This window comes from Pezoporus occidentalis, unplaced genomic scaffold (genome assembly GCF_034315485.1).
Source record: "Pezoporus occidentalis ecotype Australia unplaced genomic scaffold, CSIRO_AGI_Poc_V1 ctg68, whole genome shotgun sequence".
Taxonomy (NCBI): domain Eukaryota; kingdom Metazoa; phylum Chordata; class Aves; order Psittaciformes; family Psittacidae; genus Pezoporus; species Pezoporus occidentalis.
The window spans coordinates 1,553,022-1,576,822 of NW_026916030.1; the positions used below are offsets into that span (position 1 = coordinate 1,553,022).

The window sequence follows — 23,801 nt, forward strand, 5'->3', positions numbered from 1 at the left end:
GGACAAATGAATTCCCTAAAGTTGGCATGTAGCAAGTCCTGCGTTAGGTGATCTGTGTAGTTGTGGGTTTATGGTTCGGCATTCCCAAATTCTTTTTGTTTCTTAAGAAAACCCCGAGACCACAAACAAAACAAACCCCCAAAATTAGCCTTATTCATAGAGAGCCATTATAGCGTTTTGATTTACAACTAAACGCATGTTAAATCTGCTGTCTCCTTGCTAGCTCAAAGAAGTTATCCGTACACACCCCCCCCACCCATCTTCATGGGAGCTATTAGACAGGTTTAGCACATTTATGTGGAAGGTGCTTGGTTTGAATGATCTGATGTTACTTAGTGATTGAGACCAATGTTGTACAAAAAGGTATGAGGTCCATGTTTAAAATGAAAGGAAAATCTTCAGTTCTGTTGGCTGTGGAGGACGTGAGTGCGCCTCTCGGATGCACGTATGGCTGTTATACTGTGTGTGTTACCTGCACTTAACTGCTCCTGGGTGTCCTGCCTTTCAGGCTGTTGATCCCCGCCGAGCTTGTCCTCTCACCCCCGACAAGCGCTCGCACATCAGAGCAAGAGGACAGGTTCTCACTGGCCTTGGCACCTTGGAGGTGTGCAGACACGTTCACCCCTCCCGAGCCAGGCCTGGCTTTGCCCCTGCCTGTGCAGGCAGCAGCCGTGCTGAGGGTGCCCTGGCACCGGGTCCCCACACATGGCAGGGGACACCCGGTCTGTTATCTCTGCCCTGTGACTTGTCTGCCCATCATGGGGTTGCTTTGACCTGATTTTCTCTAGGACTCTACGCAGAATGAGATTAAAGGTTTTTAAAGGTCAGTTTAAAGGTTTTTAAATGAAATTTTAGCTACTGCTGTATGTCAAAGAAGTGTTTCTTAGATTCGAGTGTAGATAGGAGTTAGGCTTAAAAGAACCCAACAAAACACTTGGAATTTATCATTAAAAGCCTATTTACATTTAAACAACCATTTTAAATGCTCTTTCTCTGTGCTTTCTGCAGAGATACAAAGCAGAGGCTGGGCTCAAAACAAAGCTGGTTTTCTCAGCTGACCTCCTGGCACATGGGTGTTCTCATTTACTGCAGCCTCGCATCCGCACACATGCACACAGGGCTTAAGCCCTTCATCTGGCACCTGTACTATAGCTGTTAAGAACCTCCAGTCATCCCTCACACTGGCTTTTGTCGGTTGCTTGATGTCTAACATGTTCCCTTCAGCTTTGGTGTCAATAGCATGTGAGTAAGCTGAATACCTGCATTTCTGAACAATGGCTCATGGTGATTTCCTCATTTTCCTCGGTGAGCTCAGGCTGCTTGGGGTCTCCTTCCTGTGCCAGAAAGACTGTTTGCTCATACAAAGTTCTTCATTGTAATAGGGAAAAAAATCAATTTGATTACTTTCATGTCAGCATGCATGTCTAATGGCTTAGAAGTTATTGCAGCCATAAAATATACAGTATCATTTCTCTCTCACTCTGAAATTTGACAGGATTAATATAGTCAGCATGAAATCTTAGTCATAAAGTCGACCATAAGTGATGGTAAAATTAGCTGCTGAAATCGTCTGCTTATGGAAAGCATCTTCTGTTTTTCCTTCTGGGAAAAAATGCCAAGGGGCTGGCGTGCGGATGGAACGGAGCTTGCAGCATCTCAGGCTCTAATAGAAATATGTCCCTTTCATCCCGTGCTCTTCTGACAAGGGAGATGGTGAGTGCTGCTCAGCTCTGTGATGTCCTGCAGCCCGCTCATGGGCTGGCGTTCGCGTCCAGTGCAGCCCTGATGGGGGGAACGCGGCTCTCCTGCATCCCCCCCTCCCCTGTGAGCCATTCCATGTGTGAGCTGAGCAGGGTGACCACCTTCATCAGGGTGGGAGGAATGCCCATGGGAAGCTGCCTGCCTCTGAGCTGAGACGGAGAAACCTGTGCTTGGAGCTGAGTTTCCTCCTGGTCACGCTGGGTGCCAGCAGTGGAGCCCAGCAGATGACCAGCGCAGCCTCCTTCCTGCTTAGCTACCTCCAAAACTGCCTTTGGAAGTGGAGATGGAGTGCCAGGGTTAGGCTGGGGGAGGTTTGCTGACATCTACTCCTTCACCAGCCCAGCCTTTGAATTACTTGTTACTGGTTTTGTTTAATGACAGCTCCTTTCGGCTGCGTTGTGTAAGGTGCCCATAGCTGGTTTTCTGCTATTGAAGCTGGTCCCAGACAGAAGGAAGGAGCTGGCTGTTGGTATCTTTAATATCATCTTTAAATTAGCCCAAGGGAAGGCAGCAGCTTGCATCTGGGCATCATTTACCCACTTCAAGAGGTCCAAGAGTAGGGTTCATTGCGAGCCCTTGACCTGCTTGGCTTTGTGAGAGGAAATTTCTCCCGTCTCTTGATCAAAGACAGGCAGGGTTTTACTTCTGAGGGGGCTCAGGGGTCCCTCGGGTTGTACCCGGACGCTCCCACCTCCGCTGGAGGCTGTTGTCCTGCTGGTTTCACGTGTTCTGCCTCCCTTGGCAGCCTGTTGTGAAAAGTTAATATCTGGTCATTGGTTTTGGCTGCATCTCCAAGGCAACTTCATTCATACGCCAGCTCCCGGTTCATACCGATCCGGACATGCCTAGATGACTAACTCCGGGCTCCTGTTACACTGTCCCAGAAGAGCTGTTAACTCCTTCGGCCCAGGTAGGTGATGGTACAGCAAAGAGGGGGCACACAGGGCGGGTGGATGCCACAAACACCCAGCAAATGCCGACGTGCTCTGTTCCCCCTCCATCCCATCTGCTTCGGTTTGCTCCCAGTGCCCCGTCCAGCCTGGAGAGTAAAGAGCACGTCACTGTTGAAGATCCTTTTCAGTGCAGAAAGGTCCCAAACTAAGTTTGTTTCTCCTGAAATTATTATGCTTCATTATCCTTGGGTTTGGGCAGAGCACTGCCTTTGGGATCTAAACTCACTGAAGAGCTTGGCTGCGTGGTAGCCGTTTGCTCTGGAATGCAGCTAAAATGTCATTTTGCATTTCATGCACAGCCAGAGGGGGGTATTTCCTCCGAGGGGCTGGTGATGCGGTGAGGCCACCACGTTCCTGATGTGTGGTGGAGGGCCATGAGCCCTGCGAGATGAAGCTATAACAGGTTAAACACGGAGATGCCCAGTGTTGCTGCAGCGCCCGGTCCCTCGCTGGTGTGCCTGTTTCTCTTTGGGTTTGTCAGATACAGATTTACAGCCCCCAGAGACTCCGTTTGCTTCTCACCAAAAGACGTAGGAAGGAGGAGAATGAGCCAACCTCTGGGGGCTTTTTGCTGTTTGTTTCTCTCACAGCAGTGCTTAGAGGTGCCGTTGCACTAGATGATGATGGTATGTCCTTAATCCCCACCACTCACTGGGATGGGTCCTGCAGTGCCTGGCGTTCCCTGTTGGGGCAAGTGGCTTGTCTCCAGGGAAGCATCCGACCCCAGGAAGGAGTGGGACTGGGAGAGGGGCAGAGCAGGACCAGCTCACCCCAGTTTGGCTTGAGCTTGCTGAGTGTCACTTGGACGTGATGCTGCACTCTTCCCTTGATGTGTTTGAACACCGACATGATCCACGTATCCAACCTGGATGTTGTGATGCTGCTTTTGTGAGGGTCCTGGAGGTGATAGGGCAAGAGCATAAGCACAAGTAGGCAAAGCACGCTGGGTTTTACTGGTTCCTGTCCTCCTTGCAGCCAAAGTGGGGTATCAGCAGCAGAAATCAAGGCTCAGGGTAGCCCCGAGGATCACTAAGATGTACAAACTTGAAACCCTGTTAATTTTTTACCACCTAATGCACCGTGGGAGATCCATTACGCTGAAACATCAGGTGGAGAACTGAGCACCCTGGGAATACGAAGCTGCTGGGACTCATGACCGTGCTCCTGGCAGCAGAGGGAATACTCTGTGGAAGAGTTAAGTAGGGGAACATCAGGGAGATTCCCCCAAGGACCTGGGTACAGCCCAGGCACCACGTGTGGAACCCACTGTCTCGCCAGCCTCCGTCTTCAGGTGCTGCTTTCCCTTTGCAGAGAAGACAAACTGCTGTAGGACTCTTTGGCTGCTATAGAACTCTTAAATTTTAATAATAGATTACCATTAGTACCAGCCTTATATAATGCACACCTCATTATTGCTTACTCCGAATAATTTTGCAGCCTCTTTATAGAACCTTGGAACTTTATTTGCTGAGTATAAAATATGCAGGAATGCATGAATAGTTTTCAGACTCGGTACCCTAAACTAATACAGTGTGCCTCTCTTTTTCACCGTGCGCCGTGATTGAAGTCACATTAACATATTTACCTTCAGTGCTCCCAGGAGCAGCATTAAAGAATTCAAGAGGTGATTCAGAATAGTCTCCCATTTACTGGAGAATGAAAGCTGGGTTTCAGTTCTCAATAAAACCAGGCAAACACTTGACTCCCTTTCAGCTCTGCAGCCTCCTTCCTCCCCTTGCAGGTCCTCGGACTTATCAACAGATGGTAGCAGTATTATTACCGCCATGTTCCCAAAAGGAAGCTTTTTATTTCATTTTATTGGTTTTTCAGGATGGGGGAGAAAGCAGGGACGGAGGAGAGGGAGGGAAGGAGTTATAACAAATAGCACCGGAGCGGAGCTGCTATTTTAATCTGAAATAAGGGAAGGGATCAGCGTGATTGTTGCCTCGCTGCCTGCGAGCGCTGGTTTGCTCTGTGGTGTTGGTTACGTTATCGTGCTCTGCCTCAGTTTATCTGGATGTGGTAACCGCTTCCTAAGGCAAGTCCTGAAGCATAGTTTTTGCTATGTGTTGACATCTTCCCAGGAAGAAAAGCCATGTAAATGCAGGGTTAGGAAATGGGAATGGTTGCTTTATTGCCCAGAGGGTTCTTTATCCTTACCAGTCATCACCCGGGAGCTGCCTGTGCTGTGATTTATTCCTACAGCTATAGGATGCAATGCCTATAGCTCCAAGGATTTCAGACCCCACAACAGCCGGGTTCAGGGGTGCACGTTCCTGCCTGAAGCCCCAGGCTGCTTCACCATCACCTCTGCTGTGGGCTTCCCTGGGGAAGCACCACCTCTGAAGCGTATCAGTGCTGCAAGGAAAGCTTCAACCCCCTTGGTTTTCCTGACCAGGTAATAAACTATGGGGAGCAGGGCTGTGGAAGGAGCCCTTCGCTCAGCTGGGATCAGCTGGAACCTGCAGAGGGACAATTTTCCTTACCACAGACCAGAGGTACTGCAGTGTCTTTTTTTCCTTGCCTGCTCCAAGATGAGGGAGTTATTGCAGCAGATGTTGGCTCCTGAGAAAATGGGTTAATGCTTGGTGGTTCGAACGGTGTGGCAGAGAAAAAGAGCTTATTTGTGTGAGGTTTTGGCTAATGGCCGTGCGAGTGTTGCGGAGCGTTGCAGCAAGCTTCCTGGGTTTCGCAATCGCCATGGTTCTGGTTTAACTGGCCAGAGAGATTGTCAAAACCACACAAGTAACTGGGAAAACAGAGGCAAATCACTTGCTGCAGGGAGCTGAAGGACCTTGTGTTGGGGGTGGAAAGGCTGCAGGTGTCTGAGCAAGCAATTGAGACTTGAAGCTGCGCTGACCTCGGTTTTATCATCTCTTGGTTGATGAAGGGTGGCTGTTGCTGTGGGGCAGGCCAGGACAAACCCCTCGTAGAAAGCAGAAGTAACTCCCAGGCTCAGGGTTCCCTGGGAGAACAGGGATGTTTGTCATTCCCAGTTCATGGGAAACGGGAAAAGAGTGGTTGTGCAAGGGAGGGAAAGGCTGCTGGTGCACGAACCATCCCTGCTCCAAGGGCAGGGACCTTGGGGGAGGCAGGTCCCAGCTCTGATGTAGAAGCTCTTTCTCCTGCTCTTCATCTGCACTGGCAGGCAATAAGAAAAGGAGAGAGATGTATTGCATGCACATATGAAATGCATCCGTGGAAGGTACTGATGCAGGTGAAAAGAGAGCACGGACTGAGAAACACGGTTGGTTTATGTTCAGTGATATTGGTGCAGTGAGTCATAGAGTCATGGAATGGTTTGTGTTGGAAGGGACCTTAAAGCTCATTCAGTTCCAACCCCTGTCACGGGCAGGGACTGCTTCCACTAGAGCAGCTTGCTCCAAGCCCCTGTGTCCAGCCTGGCCTTGAACACTGCCAGGGATGGGGCAGCCACAGCTTCTCTGGGCGCCCTGTGCCAGCGCCTCAGCACCCTCACAGGGAAGAGCTTCAGCCTCCCCTCTGGCAGATTAAAGCCATTCCCCTTGGCCTGTCCCTACAGGCCTTGTCCAAAGCCCTTCTCCAGGTTTCTTACAGGCCCCCTTAGCTAGTCCATACTGTGATGGTCACATCCTGTCTCACTGACATAATGCCATCTCGTTGGGGAAGGCTGCTGGTCCCTGGTCTTACACCGGTGGCAGGGCTGCTCCCCACCAAGGCCTCAGCCCAGGTCCCATCCAGAACTGATGGAGGTGGAAGCTGCTCTAAGCTGGGAGGGCAGGGAGGAGTTTCAGCCTGCACGGAGTGAAGCCAGTAGAAAGGCCGACGTGCAGGAGAATGCAGGTGCAGTGTTGCTGTTTCTGAGAGCATCCCTGTAGGAACGACTTGTGCTGTGTCAAAGTGTGGTGGTGATGAACTGCGGCTGGTGGGGATGGAGGAAACCTCAGGCCGTCTCCTGGGCACTTCTGCACTGGGGTCTTTGGGGAAGGGTGGCCTCAGCATCACCCTTCAGCCACTGCTGCCACTCTGTCCCCCAGAGGAAACCCATTTCTGGGTAGGGTCCCTGGGGCCACGTGCCCGCACAGCCGAGTCGGGGGCGTGCGGCATCGCCCGGCACTGCATCCCCACGCTGCTGGTTAAATGGCTAATTAGCTTCCATCCGAACAGCAGCATAAACCAGGAATAAATGGAATTGGCTTCGTAAAATTAGCACTTAAATATTTTCCCAGGCAGGAAAAAAAACACATTTGCTTTCCATGCAAAACATATAAATCTTGGAAAAGTTCCCGAAGTTGCGTGTTTAACCGTTAGATCGGGTGTTTGTAGCACTGAAGTGGTTATTCCTCTGCATAATTATTTTTCCTTTTAAAAGGAAGCTGAGATGTTGGCGAGGGAGACATTTTAAGTGAGTGCTGGGGATGAACAAGAGTGAAGGGAGAGTCAGGTTTAATGATGATTGCTTTGCTTTGCTTTCTCACTGTTGGAAAGGAAGCACCTTCTCCTCATCCCCTCCCCGTGAGGACTAACCACAAATGCTGCTTTTACCATTGTGTTTTGGGTCTGTTTCTGCTTATCTTACAGGTTTTATTGGCACATGTGTCTGGTTGCTCGTTTCTCTTTAATCCTCCCAAAATACAGGAGCTGTTACTGGAGTTGATTTAACGTGGTGGAGTCTCTGCATAGTTAAAATTGCGGATGCTGTATAAAACACGGGCTCTCCTTGTCCTTCCCGACAGCTCCAGTGCAGAAGATGCTGCAGTGGGATGCTCCGTTACCTAACCAGTGTGGGCAAGGGGTGGAAGGGAAGGGAGCAGCTTCCTCCAGCAGGGCAGGGCCATCGGAGCCACTCACCCCTTTGCCATGTGCTGTGGTAGCAGGCAAGGGGTTCCTGTGGGAAATGGGGGGCTGGCACCCAATGGGGGGTTTCTCCCTCCAGCCACCGGCACTATTTGCCCAGGATGGAGATTTCCAAATCTTCTTACATTGCCCTTCCCTCATGCTCACCCCATGAGGGACCCCGCTGTATCTCTGTGTATAAATACACAGATAAGGAGCAGAAAATCACCATTTCACATATAATCCGCGTGGTGATGCTGTCGAGACCTGTCACCGTGGCTCGTGTGATGCTCAGCTGGAGTTGGCATCACCCTGTCCCCATCCTGGGGTGCAGGTGGGTGGCAGGGGGGCAGCACCCCCAGCCCGGCCGTGGCACTGGGATGCGGGTGGGAAGGGGGACTGGAGATGATGGAGAAGCAGGTCTGTAGTGAGTGCCCTGCCTGGAGCGGGTCAGGCTTTGGGATGAGGACAATGAAATGGGTTTGGGGGTCTCCTTATTTGATGGAGTGTCAAAACAAAATGATTTCTTGTCATTACTCAGGGTTTCTCGGAGCACTTTCTGCACGCTTTGCTGTCATTAACAGCCACCAGTCCAGAGCTGGAGCTGCTTAATTTATCTGTGTGCTCCTCACACCTTTGTGTTTTATAAAGCAGCCGCCTCTCGGGGTCTGGCCGGGAGGCAGCGGTGCCTGTGCGCTCCCGCTAATCCAGGAGTGAATCAAAGCAACTTTTTACAAAACAAGATTCTCTCGCTGTTGCAAAAGAGCTTTGGGGAAATCTGGGTTTTGTGGTTAAGGATCTTACCCTGATGCACAAGGAAAATGATGTGTAGCTTTTATTTGGCCCAAAGGATTCTTACAACATTATCCGTATTTCCTTTAATTTGTGGGATTTCTAGTAAATGGGCTTAAAAATAGGTCCGGGCAAGATGCCAGGGTACATATGAACAGCAAGAAGGCTCTGCAGGCTGCGAGCAGCTCGCTTTCACTTCTCCCTGGGCGCGGGCTGGGACGGGGCGAGCGCTCACCTTTGGGGTTAAATTTAACGATGCCCCTGGAATTCGTTGGAAGTTGATAGTGCGGAAAAGGCCTTGGAGCTCCTTCCCAGGACTGGTGCAGTGTTGTAGAGCCAGACACAGGTCTGGAAAGGGGCAGGATGAGCTGTGGCGCCAGGTAGGGCTAGAGCATGGCGGGGGGAACACCCTCACGTGAGTCCCTGGACCCGTTTTGCTGATGGGACTGGGGACTTTGGAGACCCGGTGACTTGGCCATGATTTTTATGGTTTAGTTTTTCATTCTCAGGAGTCTCTTAAAGCCCTTTTTAAAGCAGGAAAAACCTCATGAGGGAGAGGCTATGGCTGGAGCCGGAGCGACTGCTTGTGCCCGGCTCCCTTCGGCGATGTCCTCCTGGCCCTTTCTTCAAAGTCAGTCTCGGTTCAAGTGACTTCAAAATGCTTTTTTCCCTGGGGACAGCCACCCACAAAAGCCTTTCATTAAGACGTAGTGGGTTCACGCAGCTGGAGCCCCAGCGGTAAAGGGAAGGTAAGTGGGGAATGATGCCAGCTCGCTCCGCGTTCCTCGGCTGGGCAAGGGCGCCTCAGCTTCCCCAAACGTGCCAGCTTTGTCCTGTTTCTGCACAATTTAGTTCATTTGATTTTAATTAAATCTGTGGGCATAAGCCTGTAAAACTTTAGTGTGAGGACCGCAGATGCTGCGCCTCTCTGCTGTGAGCAGCTTCTCGGGAGACGAAGAGGAGGAGCAGGGAGATGGATGAAGGGCAGGAAGGTTTTGAGCTTCCTGGGAGCAGCAGTGCTGGATCGGTGCTGCGGGCAAGGAGAGGTGTGGGGAAGGGAAATGCAGGGTTGTGGCAGCAAGGCTGCGGTTGGGTTGGGATTGCAGCAGGTCCTGTGGGTCATGACAATGAGGAACCCTCCTTGCACAAGCAGCGTGTGGGTGCAAGCTCACACCGTGCCTCTGCCAGCTCTCTCGAACTCAAAATGTGCATTTTCACGTGTTGGTGGTGAGGGACTTCCGTAAAATCAAGAGGACCCTGGTGCCTGATGCAGAAGCAAGGTTGTTAAAGGGAAATTATTGATGCCATTGGCAGTAATGTTCTAATAACACTTTCATACGAGGGTATCCAGTTGCTTTACCAGTTATTAAGTCTTGTGATGCCTCTGTGAGCTGGGGGAAGTGCAGTGAATTGGGTTGTACAGGTGAGAACCCCAGGCCTCATCCCTGCTCCCCCTCCTGGCACAGCCTGGCTCCTCATCCTCTGCTTTTCCTTAGAAGTCAGTAAGAGCTGTTGTAGGATCCAGCCCTCCAGCGTTGTGGTGGCTGCGGGCTGGAGTCCCACAAGCCATCCATGCCCAGTTCCCAGTCCTCTTTCCGGAGGAGGCAGGTGAATTTGCTGCAGGGATAATATCCGGGATGTGTCTGGAGGGCACTGGGCTCCATGCCACAAAACCTTTCCATTTCCAAGCAGCAGCTGAAGGGGCTCTTGGGCCTTTCCCATGGAACTGATGGTGGGTGCTGCAGTAGATGCAGGAGCACCACAGGGCAGCTCCCAGCTCCGAGGGTTTCTCCATGTTTCAGGAAAGAGCAGAGCAGAGACCGCCCCGTGCTATTTCAGCATGGGTTTGGTACATTGTGAGCTTAGAAAGCATCTGTGTCCCTCCGGACATGGAGGTGCTGAGTGCAGGCACCCCAAGACACCTCTTTAATCATCCAGCTTTAGCATTTAGCAGCTTCCAGCCCCAGGAACTCCTTCCCTCCTGCCCTGGCGATGCTGAAGCACCACCCTCCAACCAGCGCAGTGCTGGAGCAGAAGTTCACATTCAAGCTGATTCTTCAACTTTCCCTCCTTGAGTGGAGATCAGCTTTCCCGGCTGGCCCGGAGGAAGGGGCTCCTGTTGTTTCTTCAGAAACCAAGGTTAAATGAGCAGCTGCAGCACGGCTGGGTGGTAAATGTAAAGGGTTTGGGGAGATGAGCACTGGCCTGGGCAGTGGGTCATGGCCAGGGCTGCTGCTGGGTTCCATCGCCAGGGCTGGGATGTGTGAGGTCCCCTCTTCAAACAGTGTCATCCCTGCTGCAGGCCCCTTTGGTGTTCCTTCTGAAGAACGGCTGGGTTTGTGCGTGTTGCTTGGGTTTAGGGTTTTCTTTGTTGTTGGTTTTTTTTTTTCCTTGAAGATTTTTAACTGAGAGACAGCAAATTTAATATTTTCTGTGTCTTGGATGTGTTGTGATTTACATTTGATTTTAGGCATAATTAGAAATGCAAGTAGAGCGCTTTGTGTTTTACCTCTGCTTCGACTATTTATGGCATGATATGCAAATGAAGCAAGCTATGAATATTAAAGATTAGAGTATGTTACAAAGTATCACTGTCTTTAATGAGTTGGGTAATGGGCACAGGCTTTGCACACACTTTAATATGGAGGTGGTTTATGTTGTGTGCCGGCTCTGCAGCGCTCGATGCCGGGTTCGGTTACATCCCAAGAGAGCGGGGCTGTGATTTAAGCCCCATCGAGCCCCGCGTCAGCTGCAGTAGGTAGGTGCCATTTCCAAGCGTGCCCATGACAAAGGCGGCTGCGGCTGGCGAAGGGTGTTGATGGATTATTTCACAGAGACTGTTTCAGTTCTTGTCTAGGTCAATCCGTTTCATCTGCTGCAGTGTTGTAGATGGAGCTGAGAATATGAAAGCACTCATCGACCTTTCAAGGTGCTTTGCAGCACTGGGAGGGAATCTTAAACACGCTCCTGCCGGAATGGAGCTGCTGCTGTAACATCACACAGACCCCAAGAAATTAATTTTGCCATTCCTTGCCAATTAGATTCATTGTCAGAGAATTATTTGGGGGTTTATTGGCACATCTGAAGGCATTTGAAGGAACATCTTATCTGCTGGATAGCAGAGGGTTGGGAAGTGGGCTCCTTGGATTAACTCTTTCTTGCCGTGGGAGCGTGGGCAACCCGGGTGGGATGGGTTTATCTCTAAACTAGTAAATGGCTTTAAACCAGTATCATAGTTATAAAGGAGGAAGGTTGCGGTGTCCTGGGGCACTGCGCTGCAAGCAGCGGTTTCACCCATGGGTAATCTGAAGAAGCAGCAGTGGGGTCCCTGCAGGATGCTGTGGGGTGATGCTGGGGGGCTGCAGGAGATGGGGCTGGGGGGGAACCAGCCAGGGAAGGGAAGCAGCGGGTTTTGTGCCGAATGGGGCTTGGGGAGGGTGGGCGGCGGGGAGGGAGAAGGCAGCATGCCCCGGGGAGCGTGCTTTTGAGATTGGAGGTATTTAAATTACAAATTTGGATGAGGAAGATTGTCAGCAGTATTCAAAACAGTGCTGAAATTCTTTTGAAACACTGTCGAGCTGTGCTGTGGCAGTTGAAAAGTTTGGCACACAAGAACTTGGCCCAGAAGTTGCTGCTTGGGTTTTTTCCTTTAAAACTCAATTCATCTGTATGCAAGTATCCCACATGCTTAAGGCAAAAAATCCCACCAGGCTCAACAGTGGTTTGAGGCAGACCCGTGTGAAGCTGCAGAAGTGACCGGTCTCTAATGGCAGGGGGTTCTGTATTTATACTTTTTAATTAAAATCATAATTTTACAGTGCTTGTATCTACTCTTAATGTTGCCCGTTCGGCTGTGGCACAGCAGCACACGACTTGTAAGATGTCAGCGTTGGCTCTGAGGGATGTACTTGACCCTATAGAATCATAGAATAGTTAGGGTTGGAAAGGATGTGAAGATCATCAAGTTCCAACCCCCCTGCCATGGGCAGGGTATATATATCTATATCTATCTATCTATCTATATTGACCATATCTAATCTACCTTATAATAGTTATATAATGCAATATTCTGGGCTGCAGCGTTGTCTGGGGGTGGTTTAGGCCATCGCACTTGGAAGCTTTGGGCAAAATTTGTTTCACCCAGTGAATGTTTTTGTTGTAAGAGCAGAGAAATCAAATGGGAAGTCGGTGTTGAGTCTCTGGTACCTTCCAGGCTCAATGCTGGGATCGGGGAGCAGGAGATGGGTCCGGAGGGAGTTTTCCTTTCAGGAAATTGGGAGGGGGACAGAGACTTGTTTGCTGAAGTGCAAGCAATGAATGCAATGTGTGGAAAATGCAGGTCTCCTGATTTGCCCCCGTTCTGCTGGGGAAAGTGGGCGTCAGGCTGGGGTGACCCCCTCACATCACTGATTTCAGGTTTCTCTGGGGGTTTTGGTGCATGATCGGAAACCTCAGTTTTGAGAAGCATTCCATGCAATCTGTTCCTCGCTTCTCTGGACCTAGAAGCACAGAGTTAAATGTCTGCAGTCTCTAACTTGCCTTTTCTGCAGGCTTATACTTCCATTAAGGATCAGGCTCCGATGCAACTGGAGCTTTACTTTATCGAGTATTAAAAGTTTAATGAATAAATCTCTTCCTTCGCCAGGACTTTTGGGCAATATTGTTTCCCAGTGCTGAAATCCCAATGGAAACACGGCGATCCTGGGGCTCGGGAAGGGTTAATTCTGTCATACCTCCTTTTGCCTTAAAGCAGGGAGAATAAGCTGCAGCCAAAAGTAAAAGTCATTAATTTGAAGACAGAGATGTAAGCAAAGTTTCCTTCCCCTCTGCAGGCTGGTCAGGGTAGGCTATGCAGTAATTGAAAAGTAAAGGCAATTGAATTACAGGCTCCTGTCCAAACGGAGCGCGATTTCTTCTTCTTCTTTTTTTTTTTCCACCCTCCATTGCATCAGAACTAGGCAGTATTCCTGATGTTCTCATGTGTGTTAATGCTGACTCACAGACTAACTTGCACAAGAAAAAAACACACAGGCAGCTCCACCATACTAGGTAATGAGCTCTAGCAAGAAGCAGCGTCTGATGTTTTGTAAGCTTTTTTAATTGACCTTTTAAGATATTTACTTTATTTTAAGGCTTTCTCTTCCGTAGTGGTAGAACTGAGTCATGCATGTTATATATATATTGCTAGCTCTGCCGTTGTGTACGGGGAGTGAGGAGAATACCATTCAGCATGGCACTTGTCTTTTTGATGTGTTACGGATGTGGATTAGCGTTTGGATGGGATGCAGGCAGTGCAGGCGTTGCGGAAGGTGATGGGGTGCTCTGTGCTTTCTGGTGGCTGTAACTTACTCGGGGTCTTGAGTTTTTATTACATAGCAAGCAATGAAATCCTGCAGGGTAACTGTATTTTCCCTTCTTTTCTCCATGTCTCTCCCTTCCCTTTTATCCTTACAGCGATGTGGAAAAGAAATGAAAATGTTGCATTTTCTATTTTTGCTTTCCTTGCTTTGAGAGCTCTGAAAACCAGCGATAGAGAAGGGAGGGAAAGAAACCCCAAACTTAATTAAATAATAATGGCAATAACACGCTTCGCCCTGGCTGCCTGACGGCACTGTTCGGAGGCAGCAGCCTGCCGGGGGGGTGACCTCGAGCGGCGCTGGAGTGGCCAGCCGGCCGGTGACTCACCTTGCAGCAGCACGGAGCCTGGGGGACCAGTGCCACCAGTGCCGGGCTCCCTGGGGATGACCCCATCACCGCATCCCGCGGGGCTGCAGCATCACCGTTCATTTCGTTCACTTTTCCATCTCCCCCCCCGCTTCATTCCCTGCCCGTGCCTGCGGGGCTGTACTTTCTGTGCGAACTTTCAGGGTTCGGAAGCAAGCGGAGCCCCGTGCCGCATGTGTGCTGCGTGCGCGGTGCTTGTGGGCTACTCGGTTAATATTTGCAGATCCAGTTCCTGCTCTCTTTAATAGGGCAGAAATCGCCTTCTCTCACCCATTGCCCCTGGCTGCTACACTAAAAATAGGGACGGGTCGCGCTGCTTGCCACTTGCAGCATTTCAGACATGAATACCTGGGAGCTGCAGGGGCAAATGCTGCAGAAGGGGAGAGGAGTCTCGCTGGTGCTGGCATTCGCTTCCCAAACTTAACCTTGTTGGCTTTCCCCTGCCAAAGACGGGCATTCAGCAGTGCCGGCGTTCCCGGCGTTTCGCAGTCATTCCCCAGCCCCTCTCCCATCCCCTCCTGCGTTTTCTTCCCCCCCAAACCCCAGCGGGGGCAAAGGGGAGGCTTGGTTTTGGGGTGGTGGGGGGGGATGTATGGACTTGTCTGCTTTGCTCCTCTGTTGCCTGATACAGTGATCTGCATGGAAGGGGTGGTGATGGTGATGGAATATGCCCAAAGCAGACCTGAAATGTGTTTTATTTGACTTTATTTAACTCTTTCTCTCGCTGACAGCGTTGCAGCAGCTCCATGCTTGGGGAATGGTACTTTGCCTCCGAGTTTTGCAGTTAGCTCGTGCCTAGTTTAATTGGGGCTTATGTAAAAAGTGTGTTTCCTTCTCATTACAAAAAGGGGGGGGGGCACCCCCGAAAAGCTGGGTGCGTGGTGTGGGTCTGGGGACAGCGGGTGGCTCTGGGGAGCCCCTGGGTGGGTGACATCCCCCTGGCAGCCTCAAAGCCAAGGGGGGGGGGGGGGATTTTCTCCCTCTCTCCTCATTTACAGAAGAAAGGGAAGTTTCCTTTGACCCTTTGGGGCCTTCAAGGGCAGGACTTTTCAGCTCTTTTCTTTTGAGGGGTTTGGCTGGGTGGGGGTGAAAGCCCTCGGCCCCTTTTGTCTCCCATCCCTGGAGGGTCCTGCTGCCTTTGTCCCTGCCCAGCGCACCTTCCTGGAGGGACCTTGGGTTTGGGGGTGTTTTCAGGTGTGTGTGTGTGTGTGTGAAGTCTCTTTGTACACTGGCTAAGAGAAAAGCCCATTTAAATCCATTATCTGATTATTTGTGATCACTCCTGGGGGGTGGCTCTGATGCCAGCATCTTACTCTAGGTCGATGCTTTTTCCTCTGTTGTCGCCTTGCCCCCGACCTGGGGGCAGGAAAATAGTTTAGGAAAGAGCAAACCTGCTTTTTTTTTTCCCCTCCCCTTCCCAGAGCGTGTGAATGCAGAAACTGGGAATTCTCCAACTCTCATGGAAGTTGTCTCAAATAACGGCTGCATTTTTGATGAACCTCCTGTGACAGAGGCTATGACTTTACAAAAACCATGCAGACATGTATAGGTTGTCCTGCCCTATCCAAGGGATAGGGAAAGAGGCTGCAATCGGAAAACAATGATGTCTTGCTTGAAGGGTCAGGTACCTTCAATACTAGGGGTGGGAGGGGGGCTTGGCTGGTTTTAATCCTGTTTTGTCCCAATTTTTCCCATTTAATAGGAGGTCCATGGGATGATTGTCACCTGGAGGACATGGCAGCCCAAAAGGGACTTTTTAGGGTTGTGATGGTGCTCCTGCACCCCAGGGCACAGCTCAGCTTGGGAGATGAGACTGTAAAATACAGTTTACATCTGTAATGGCTAAGGTCATTTGCCTGCAGCACAGCTCTCCCCGTGTCAGATGGACTGAAGCCATTCCAAACCATTCAAAAGCCGCTCGGTGCTCTATTAAAAAGAAATAAATCCTATTTAATAGAGGAGATTTTAAATGAGACATTATCAGGCATTATTGCATTCGCTATCTGGTCACAGGAATGTTTTGCTGCTGTTGGGTTCGGGGGGTGGGAGGTCTGGGGGTGAGCAGGTTCTGCTTGGCTTTCAGGTCTGCTTTTATTTCTTGTATTTTTTTGGGGGGGGGCATTGATTTGTTGGGGTTTTAGATTGGGTTTTTTGTATATTCTGGTCCTACAGAGGCAGAGGTAGAGAAGGGAGGAGGAAATAACGCAGAGGTCCTGGCCAACACCATATTGAAGTGGTTTGGGCTTTTCAGCTTGCTGGTATTGGCTTTGCTCACGTTCCTCAGTGCTCTTTCTAGACCAAACACAGCTTTTCACCATTTCCCTTGGGCACATTTCAGGGCCTTTTTTCTCTGGGAAAACTGGAGGTTTAGACCATTGCTTGGCTGCTTTGTGACCAGCAGCTACAAAGCCTGCTGGAATCAGAGCTGAGACCACCAGGAGCTGGAGTGATGGGATTTTGGAGGTGGGATCCCTTCAGGATGGTCAGGCCAGGCTGCAGTGCAGGGGAAGGGGCACCTCAGGAGGACTCAGTTTTGTGGAGCCTCTTGGTTCAAACTCCAGTGTCTCATAGGAGGTTTTACATAAAATCTAGGCAGTGATTTGCTAGGCTGGGGCACTGTGGTGCTTCTCACTGGCTTAAACATACCCTGAAGCAGCATGATTTTGGTGGGTTTAGAGAGACACGGGTTCCTCCTGGCATGCCTGGCTTGTTTACAGAGCAAATTCGAAGCAACATGAATAATTGATATCTATTTTAAGCCGTTTGTCTGTGCTACCAAGCTGTCCTTGGCTAGTCCTGCCCTGCCAGGTTTCTCCGAGGCAGGGGTTATGAGAGGCTCCAGGGGGGTCCAGTCCAGTGCCTCCCTGGTCTCTCTTCCAGCTTTAAGGGAGCTCTTGCTGGAAGAAAAGAGAAGATCCTTCTGCACCCATGATGTGCCATCACCAGGGATGCTCAGGTGCCTGAGTGGTGAAGTTCTGTTTCCTTAAAGTGATTTTCACAGATACAGGGTGGATCCGTGCTGGCCAGGGCAGGCTCCTTTCCTTCTCCAGTGCAGGTGGGCAGTGTCATGGCTGGAACAGGTCTTGGGCTCTCAGGCTTGGCTGTCATTGTGTCACCTCTGACCTCCTTGCAGGATGTCACCTTGGTCCTTCTCCTCCTCCACACGAGACAGAGCTCCCATTGACCTGACCCAGGGTTTGGATGAACCCTTTGGGCGCTCCCGACACGTGAAGGTCCTGAAGATCCTCTTGGGAGGCTGCAGGTGCTGTGGGATGCAGAGCAGATGTTAGTGCCATTTGCTGGAGGAGCAGGGGGAGGCAGCCAGCCCCAAGCGCTCGGCAGCAGCAGCAGTTTGCTGCTGTGGGGTTGAACTTAATGCACCAAACATCTATTTGGGTGGTGGATGCGGAGGCGGCAGCAGGGATCAGCAGGGAAGGGTCGCACCAGAGCATCCCTGCAGTTACCCTCCTCTGAGGATGCTTCACCTCTAATCTCCTGCGTTTTAACCACCTGAGCAGAGCAATTGAAACAAATCTGAGACCAGTAGCAGGAATCAAAAGGCTCTGGGCAAGAGAGAAGTAAGCAAAGGGAGGCCCCACCCTCTTTCCCAGAAAAAAGCACCAAACATGCTCAATAAATGCGAAGGTAATTTAAAATCTGAATCCAGGAGACAATGTGACTGGGATTTCATTACTTAAGCAAATGGATTTGCTTTTAGTGGATTCAGCCACAGACTGAAAGAAGCTTTCCCCAAGGGGTAAACATTTTTCCTGCATTTGAAAGGCTTTCTTGTATTGGGGGGGGTGAGGGACGACTGGAGGGGGGGGGGGGAGGCAGGAATCAGGACTGTGGCTGCCCAAGAAGCACCTTTATTTGGGGCAGATTTGGGCATTCCCAAAGCTGTCCTTTTGGGCAGGGTGGTTTTGGGGAGCCCCTGCTGTGGGATGCAGGGGGATGATGAGGGGATGCGGGGAGGGGATACAGGGGATGCAGGGGGATGCTCACAGCCCCCACCCTGTGCCTTCCTCCGGCCGCAGGAGTTAACCAGCAGCAGTGCCAGCTCTGCAGACTGTTTGGAATAGTTTAAATGCTTTGACACTCTGGATGTACTAGATGGCAGGGGAGGCAGTTTACAGCGTAATTCATATGCAAAACTGCACTATAAATTTAAAACCTGTCTCAGTTGCCGTGGCACCACTAAGCATTTCATCAGCATACAGTACAGTATTTCTGCCATCTTTGTTTGCATTGCAGTGACTCATCAAAAGTCTGTCTTGTACCAACACTGAGAGCATTCCTCTGGCACTGATATTTCTCTGTTTTTAAAGCTTCGGTTTGAAACTGGCATTTACTTCAGGTCCCTAATCAAAGGGCTCTATTCATTGCAGAGAGCAGCCTGAATGTTAATCTGCATCCGGCCTATTCATTTAGATGCTGTGCGCTGCCGGGGAGATTTGACTTGGTAAAAGCTTGAGCTACAGCAGATACAAACCCAGGGTTTGATCCCAGAGTTGGTGGGGTTCGGTGCCTGCCCTGAGCCGCAGCGTGCGGTGGGCGACCCGGAGGGACGCGGACGGGCGCTGCGGAAGGTACGTTCGAGGGCACCGGGAACTTCCTCGCTCGCTCGGGAGGGGTTTTTGACCATGCAGATACAATTAAATTGGCTCCGAGTCCCTTCCCTTTTCTTCCTGTTACCCCGTGGCCTTACAGATAGGACTTTTTTTTTCCTCCCAGCAATGGGAACAGAGCGGCTCTTTGTGGGTTATTATTTTCTTTTCATGGATTTTTTTCTCCTGGGGAATCTTTCTCAGCTAAACTTCTTTTTTTCTTTATATTCTTCTTACGAGCTTTCAGGACTAGTTAACCGTAGTTTTTCTTCACTAGTATTGAAGACAAATGGGGTTTTAAATCTCCTGGACTCTTGCATGGAGCTCGGGGAGGGGGGACGGGGAGGTTCGGGCTCCGGCTCGTGTCAGTGAATCCGCAGTGATTTGCTTTGCTGGAGTTTCGGTGCACGGGCTGCACCCGGTGCTGCCTGCGTGGGGTTTGTGCCCGAAGGCAAGGCTCCATTTGGTCAGTGAAAGGAGGAATTACCCCCACGACCAAAAGGTACCGCCGGCCCCAGGGGTGGCCGCGGTGGGATGCGGAGCCAGAGCCATCGTCCCGAGCCTCTTTCATGGGAGGTTGCTGGGAGGGTCCTCGGTACCGGGGCACTGGGCTGGGGGCCGGGGGGCTCTGGCTGCAGGAGGGGCTGAGCTGGGGCTCCCCCAGCCCCACTTTGGATTTAGGGGAGGAAAATCAGAAGACAGCTCGCCTCGCTGCGGCACGTTGGTTTGTTTTATTGGGGCTCAAATATCTGGCTTAATTTGGAGATAAGCCTCGTTTTGTTGGAGGATAAATCTGTTGAGAAGGGGTTTAACTGTTGAAACGCTTCCTCTTTCTGGTGCAAATGGCAAGATTGCTTTTCAAAGTGCTTTTCCCTGGGAGCTGTCGCTCGGGCAGAATCCTGCATTTATTTCAGGCAGAATGGCACATTGTTTTATAAATATCTTTTCTGTAGTTTCAACATAGCTGCTGGTTGTTGTGTTTCTTATATAACGCTGCCCGAGGTCTGTCTTCACTGTCTTAGGTTTGCTTTACTGCTCGCTCCTCTGCCTTTACTGTTCAGGTTTTCCTGCATAAAGTAACCCCCCCCCGGGGAATAAATCAGTGGTGCTTATTTAAACAGACCACAACTCAAAGAAAATGCTGGTGTTTTTGGGATCTCCTTTGCCATCCACCAATGGCATTTCCAACGCTGTCTGAAAACATTGATCAGTAATTTCTATGAGCGGTTGCTTTTCCGCCCCGGCTTCTGGGGCTTCGCTTTGAGCCTTTGATGTGGGGTGAGATGGGTTCCTCTGCTCCTGCCTGCTTTGGTGAACTGTCTAAAAACGCTCTGCCTCTTTCCCTGCCTTCTCCCTTTTTTCAGATGTGCCCTACTTTGGATATTCCTGCATTGAATGTCTGAGGAGCTCCAGCCGATCCTGAGCCATGTCGCAGATGTTGCACATAGAGATTCCCAACTTTGGGAACACCGTTCTGGGCTGCCTGAACGAGCAGCGGCTGCTGGGGCTGTACTGCGATGTCTCCATCGTGGTGAAGGGCCAAGCCTTCAAGGCTCACCGGGCTGTCCTGGCCGCCAGCAGCCTCTACTTCCGAGACTTGTTCAGTGGGAACAGCAAGAACGCCTTTGAGCTGCCGGGTACCGTGCCCCCCGCTTGCTTCCAGCAGATCCTCTCCTTCTGCTACACCGGGAAGCTGACCATGGCGGCGAGCGAGCAGCTGGTGGTGATGTACACGGCGGGCTTCCTGCAGATCCAGCACATCGTGGAGAAAGGGACGGACTTGATGTTCAAGGTCAGCTCTCCCCACTGTGACTCTCAGACCACCATGATCGAAGACCCCAGCTCGGAGCCGCAGAGCCCCTGCAACCAGCTGCAGTCGGCCTCGGCGCCCTACGTCATGTCCCCTTCCATGCCCATCCCGCTCCTCACGCGTGTCAAGCACGAGAACCTCGAGCTGCAGGCGGCCGCCCTGCCCGGCCTGCCCGGCAAGCGGCCTCTGGAGCCTGCTGCCCGCGATGGGGCTGGCGGTGGCACCAACACGGGCCCCCTGAAGCTCTCCCGCGTCTCCTACTATGGGATGCCCAACCTGGCCACCCTCATCCCCAACGTGCAGCAGGTGCAGTACTCGCAGGGGGAGCGGACGAGCCCCGGCGCCAGCAGCATTCCCACCACTGACAGCCCCACCTCCTACCACAACGAGGAGGATGAGGAGGACGACGAGGCGTACGACACCATGGTGGAGGAGCAGTACGGGCAGATGTACATCAAGTCCTCAGGAGGCTACTCTGGTAATGGACAGTCTCTCTTCTTGGGTTTTCTGCTCGCCTGCAGTGGTTGCTTGGTTCTTCTCCAGCCCTTGTGGGTCGTTTTGGGCTTGTTCATCAGGCTTTTATCTCTGGGGCTTTATTTGTGTAGCACTGTGCAGAAAGTGATGCACGTGGTGGGCTTGGGGCTGGTGTCCAGGTGTGGCATGGGCAGGTTCCCCCGTGCCATCACTCATGGGCTACGTCCCAGGCTCTTTGTATCATCTGCCACAGTGGGTTTAGCCCTTGTTGGCTGAGGCTGCTGACAAGGTGCCTGGTGGCTACATGAGCCATGCAGTGGTGACACCCATCCCATGGTGATGACTGGGTCACCGGCTGTGGGTCATCGAGAGGGGTGGTCATCCATGGGATGGGAAGTGTCAGCCCTTGCCCAGCAGGGGTTAGGAGGTCAGCCTGGGAGTTAGTCTTCAGCAAGGTGAATGTTCCCTCTGCACTGGCTTTTTAGAGCAGATCTTTTGTAAAGTGATGAGCACAGGACATTTGGAGGCAGGGAGAAAACAGCAAATAAATCATCTCCATGCATGTTGTTCATTAGGAATACCTGCAAAAAGAACGAAGGAAGGATTTTTATCCCCACTGTTTGAAGTGACCCCCCCTTTCCTTTGCCAGCCTTGACCCGCACATCACTGTCAAAAAGGGAAAAGCAGTTTGTGGGGGGTCTTGATATTATTTTAGCTCCCCATTAGAAACACCATGCCCAGAACGAAACAAAACCCCTCTCTTGCCCTTCCAGAAGCCATGGTTAAGAGATGGTAGTGAGAGTCCCTGGACGTGCCTTAGAGGAGGTGGCTTCGCTTTGGTAGTGCTCAGCCAGGAGCTACTGGCTCAGCCCCAGGATGGCACAGGGGCAAGAGGCCCCTTCCCTCTCGCTTCCCATGTAGGAGGAGGCTTCCTTGGGCATCTGGCAAGGCTCAGACCCTGCTGAGGAGCAGGGGAAGGCTGGGGTCTGGAACTGGGGGGTCAGGACCACAGATGCCGAGTCAGGTCGCTGGCGTGCCTGCATCCCGCACGGAGGCAGCTCACAGCATCCCATGTGGAGACTCAGCCTCGGCACAGTGGCCTCCCCGTCGGAGCTGCAGGTGTTGTGGCAGCAGCTTTGATCCGGGGGTGATTCCCAGGGAGGGACATCTTCCTGCTGGCGCTGGCCACATGGAGCATCCTCTCACCTGGAGCTGCTTTCCCCATTACAGTTCTGCGCTGGAAGTGCTGGGCTGATTTTGCAGTGATTTCACTCTGTTTCAGAGAGCTGCTGGAGTCTGTTTCCCTAAAGATGCTTCAGTTTATTCCTGAGCAAGGGAGACCATTTGACAAGTATGGCCTTTTCTGTTACCTAAAGCCAGGCTTTCCCTAGGACTGAAAACAGGTTCACCCCACTCACTGTCCCACCCCGTCCCAAAGAGCAGGAGCCCAGCATCCCCTTGGCATGTCACCTGCTGGGGATCAAGCAGATAACCAGTATTTTCCAAGCATTTTTAGCAAGCCACGTGCAAAAGGAGGGAAGCAGACTGTAGCAGTGTTACTATTTTAATATCAGAAATATCTGCTGAGACAAATGGATGAGGCAGTTGTAGAAAAAGAGCCTCAGAAGCCTGTGTGCTCTCTCTGCCGTGCTTCAAGTCCCAGTGGTTGGTACCAGGTGGGTGAGGAGGAGTGGGACCAGGGTTGGGGACAAGGCCCATGGTCTCCCCCCTGACAGGAGCAGGGCCCTGGCTGCTGTTAGAGCCAGCCCCAACAGAAATCGGGCTGGTTTCCCCCACGCTGGTTTTGTTTCTGTTTTGCTGTGCGCGTCCCCTGTGCCGTGGAGCACGCAGTGAAGTAACGCGGCTTTGCCTTCAGCGCCGGGGCTCGCAGCCTTGTTCCTCGCAGCAGTGGGATTATACCCTTGGACACATTTTTTCCCTTCCCTGTCACGGGGCCAGTTCAGGCAGTAACAGAACAAACTGAATTCCGAAGGCGAGGGCAGGACCGGGCCAGCGCAGCAGCAGCTATTGCTGTGCCTAACGCTTGTGGTGCGGGATCATCCCAGCTGGAAAAGTGAACATAGGAGAAGCTTTCCTCGAGTGTTGCTGGAGGTGCCAGCGCCAGGCACTGATTTTTCCTGCTTGGTTTCTGTAGGGAGAAGTCTTGAACCACATCAGGATGCCGAGGTAGGGGTCACACAGGGAGGAGGCAGGTTGGAAGCGTGGCACTGCCCGGCCACACTGTTAAGCTGTGATACACCACATTTGTGCTAAAATACCTCTTCCACCCCAGGATGGTCCAGGGGAGTTTCCTGTTTTAAATAAGTCAGCTATAGTAGCAGGCTTCCTGGAAAAGAGGGCACACAAAAAAAAGAGATTAAAAACAATAAAACCTAGGCTATTCCATGATGGTTTGGACTTGTCGAGCTAACTGTGTTTTAATTGCTCGGGATAAACTGTACCCTCAAAAGGTGCAGAATAATAAAACCATAAGATGGAAGAGAGAAGCCAGCTAATCCTGCTCCTGGCATGTAGATCCTGACAGCCTTACAAAGGCCTGGGGGAGGGGGGAGCCCTTTAAAATAGTGATTGCCAAGGTTTCCAAGAGCCCCGTTTGTAAAAACAAAAACAAAGCCAAAGAAGAGCAGAGCAGATGAAGCCCTGCATTTCAGAGGCTTTTTGTTGGTTTTTTTTCCTCCTTTTTCTCCAGTTTCTCATTCCCAGCTGAAGCGCTGACTGAGCTAATCCTGGTGAGTGTGTGGCTGGGATGCTGGTGCCTGATGCTCTTCGCTTGCCTTGTTCACCCCTTTTTATAGCCAGAGCCGTGCTGAATCTCCAAAGCCAGGATGAGAGAGACGAGAAGCA

At 51.4% G+C, this 23,801-nt stretch overlaps 1 protein-coding gene across 4 annotated transcripts in view; it reads left to right on the plus strand.

The window, feature by feature from the left end:
* The window catches only part of NACC2 (NACC family member 2), a 56,027-nt gene that overhangs the window by 14,739 nt on the left and 17,487 nt on the right, over positions 1-23,801 (plus strand). Inside the window, exons 2-4 of one of the 4 annotated variants that reach the window (XM_062641046.1) lie at positions 17,179-17,307; positions 18,434-18,634; positions 20,017-20,940. In XM_062641046.1, coding sequence (XP_062497030.1) covers positions 20,079-20,940 — 862 coding nt within the window. In that variant the 5' untranslated portion in view covers positions 17,179-17,307; positions 18,434-18,634; positions 20,017-20,078. Of the gene's footprint in view, positions 1-13,362; positions 13,408-17,178; positions 17,308-18,341; positions 18,635-20,016; positions 20,941-23,801 lie in introns of those variants that run through there. The other 3 variants (XM_062641048.1, XM_062641047.1, XM_062641045.1) reach the window with 3 other exon arrangements.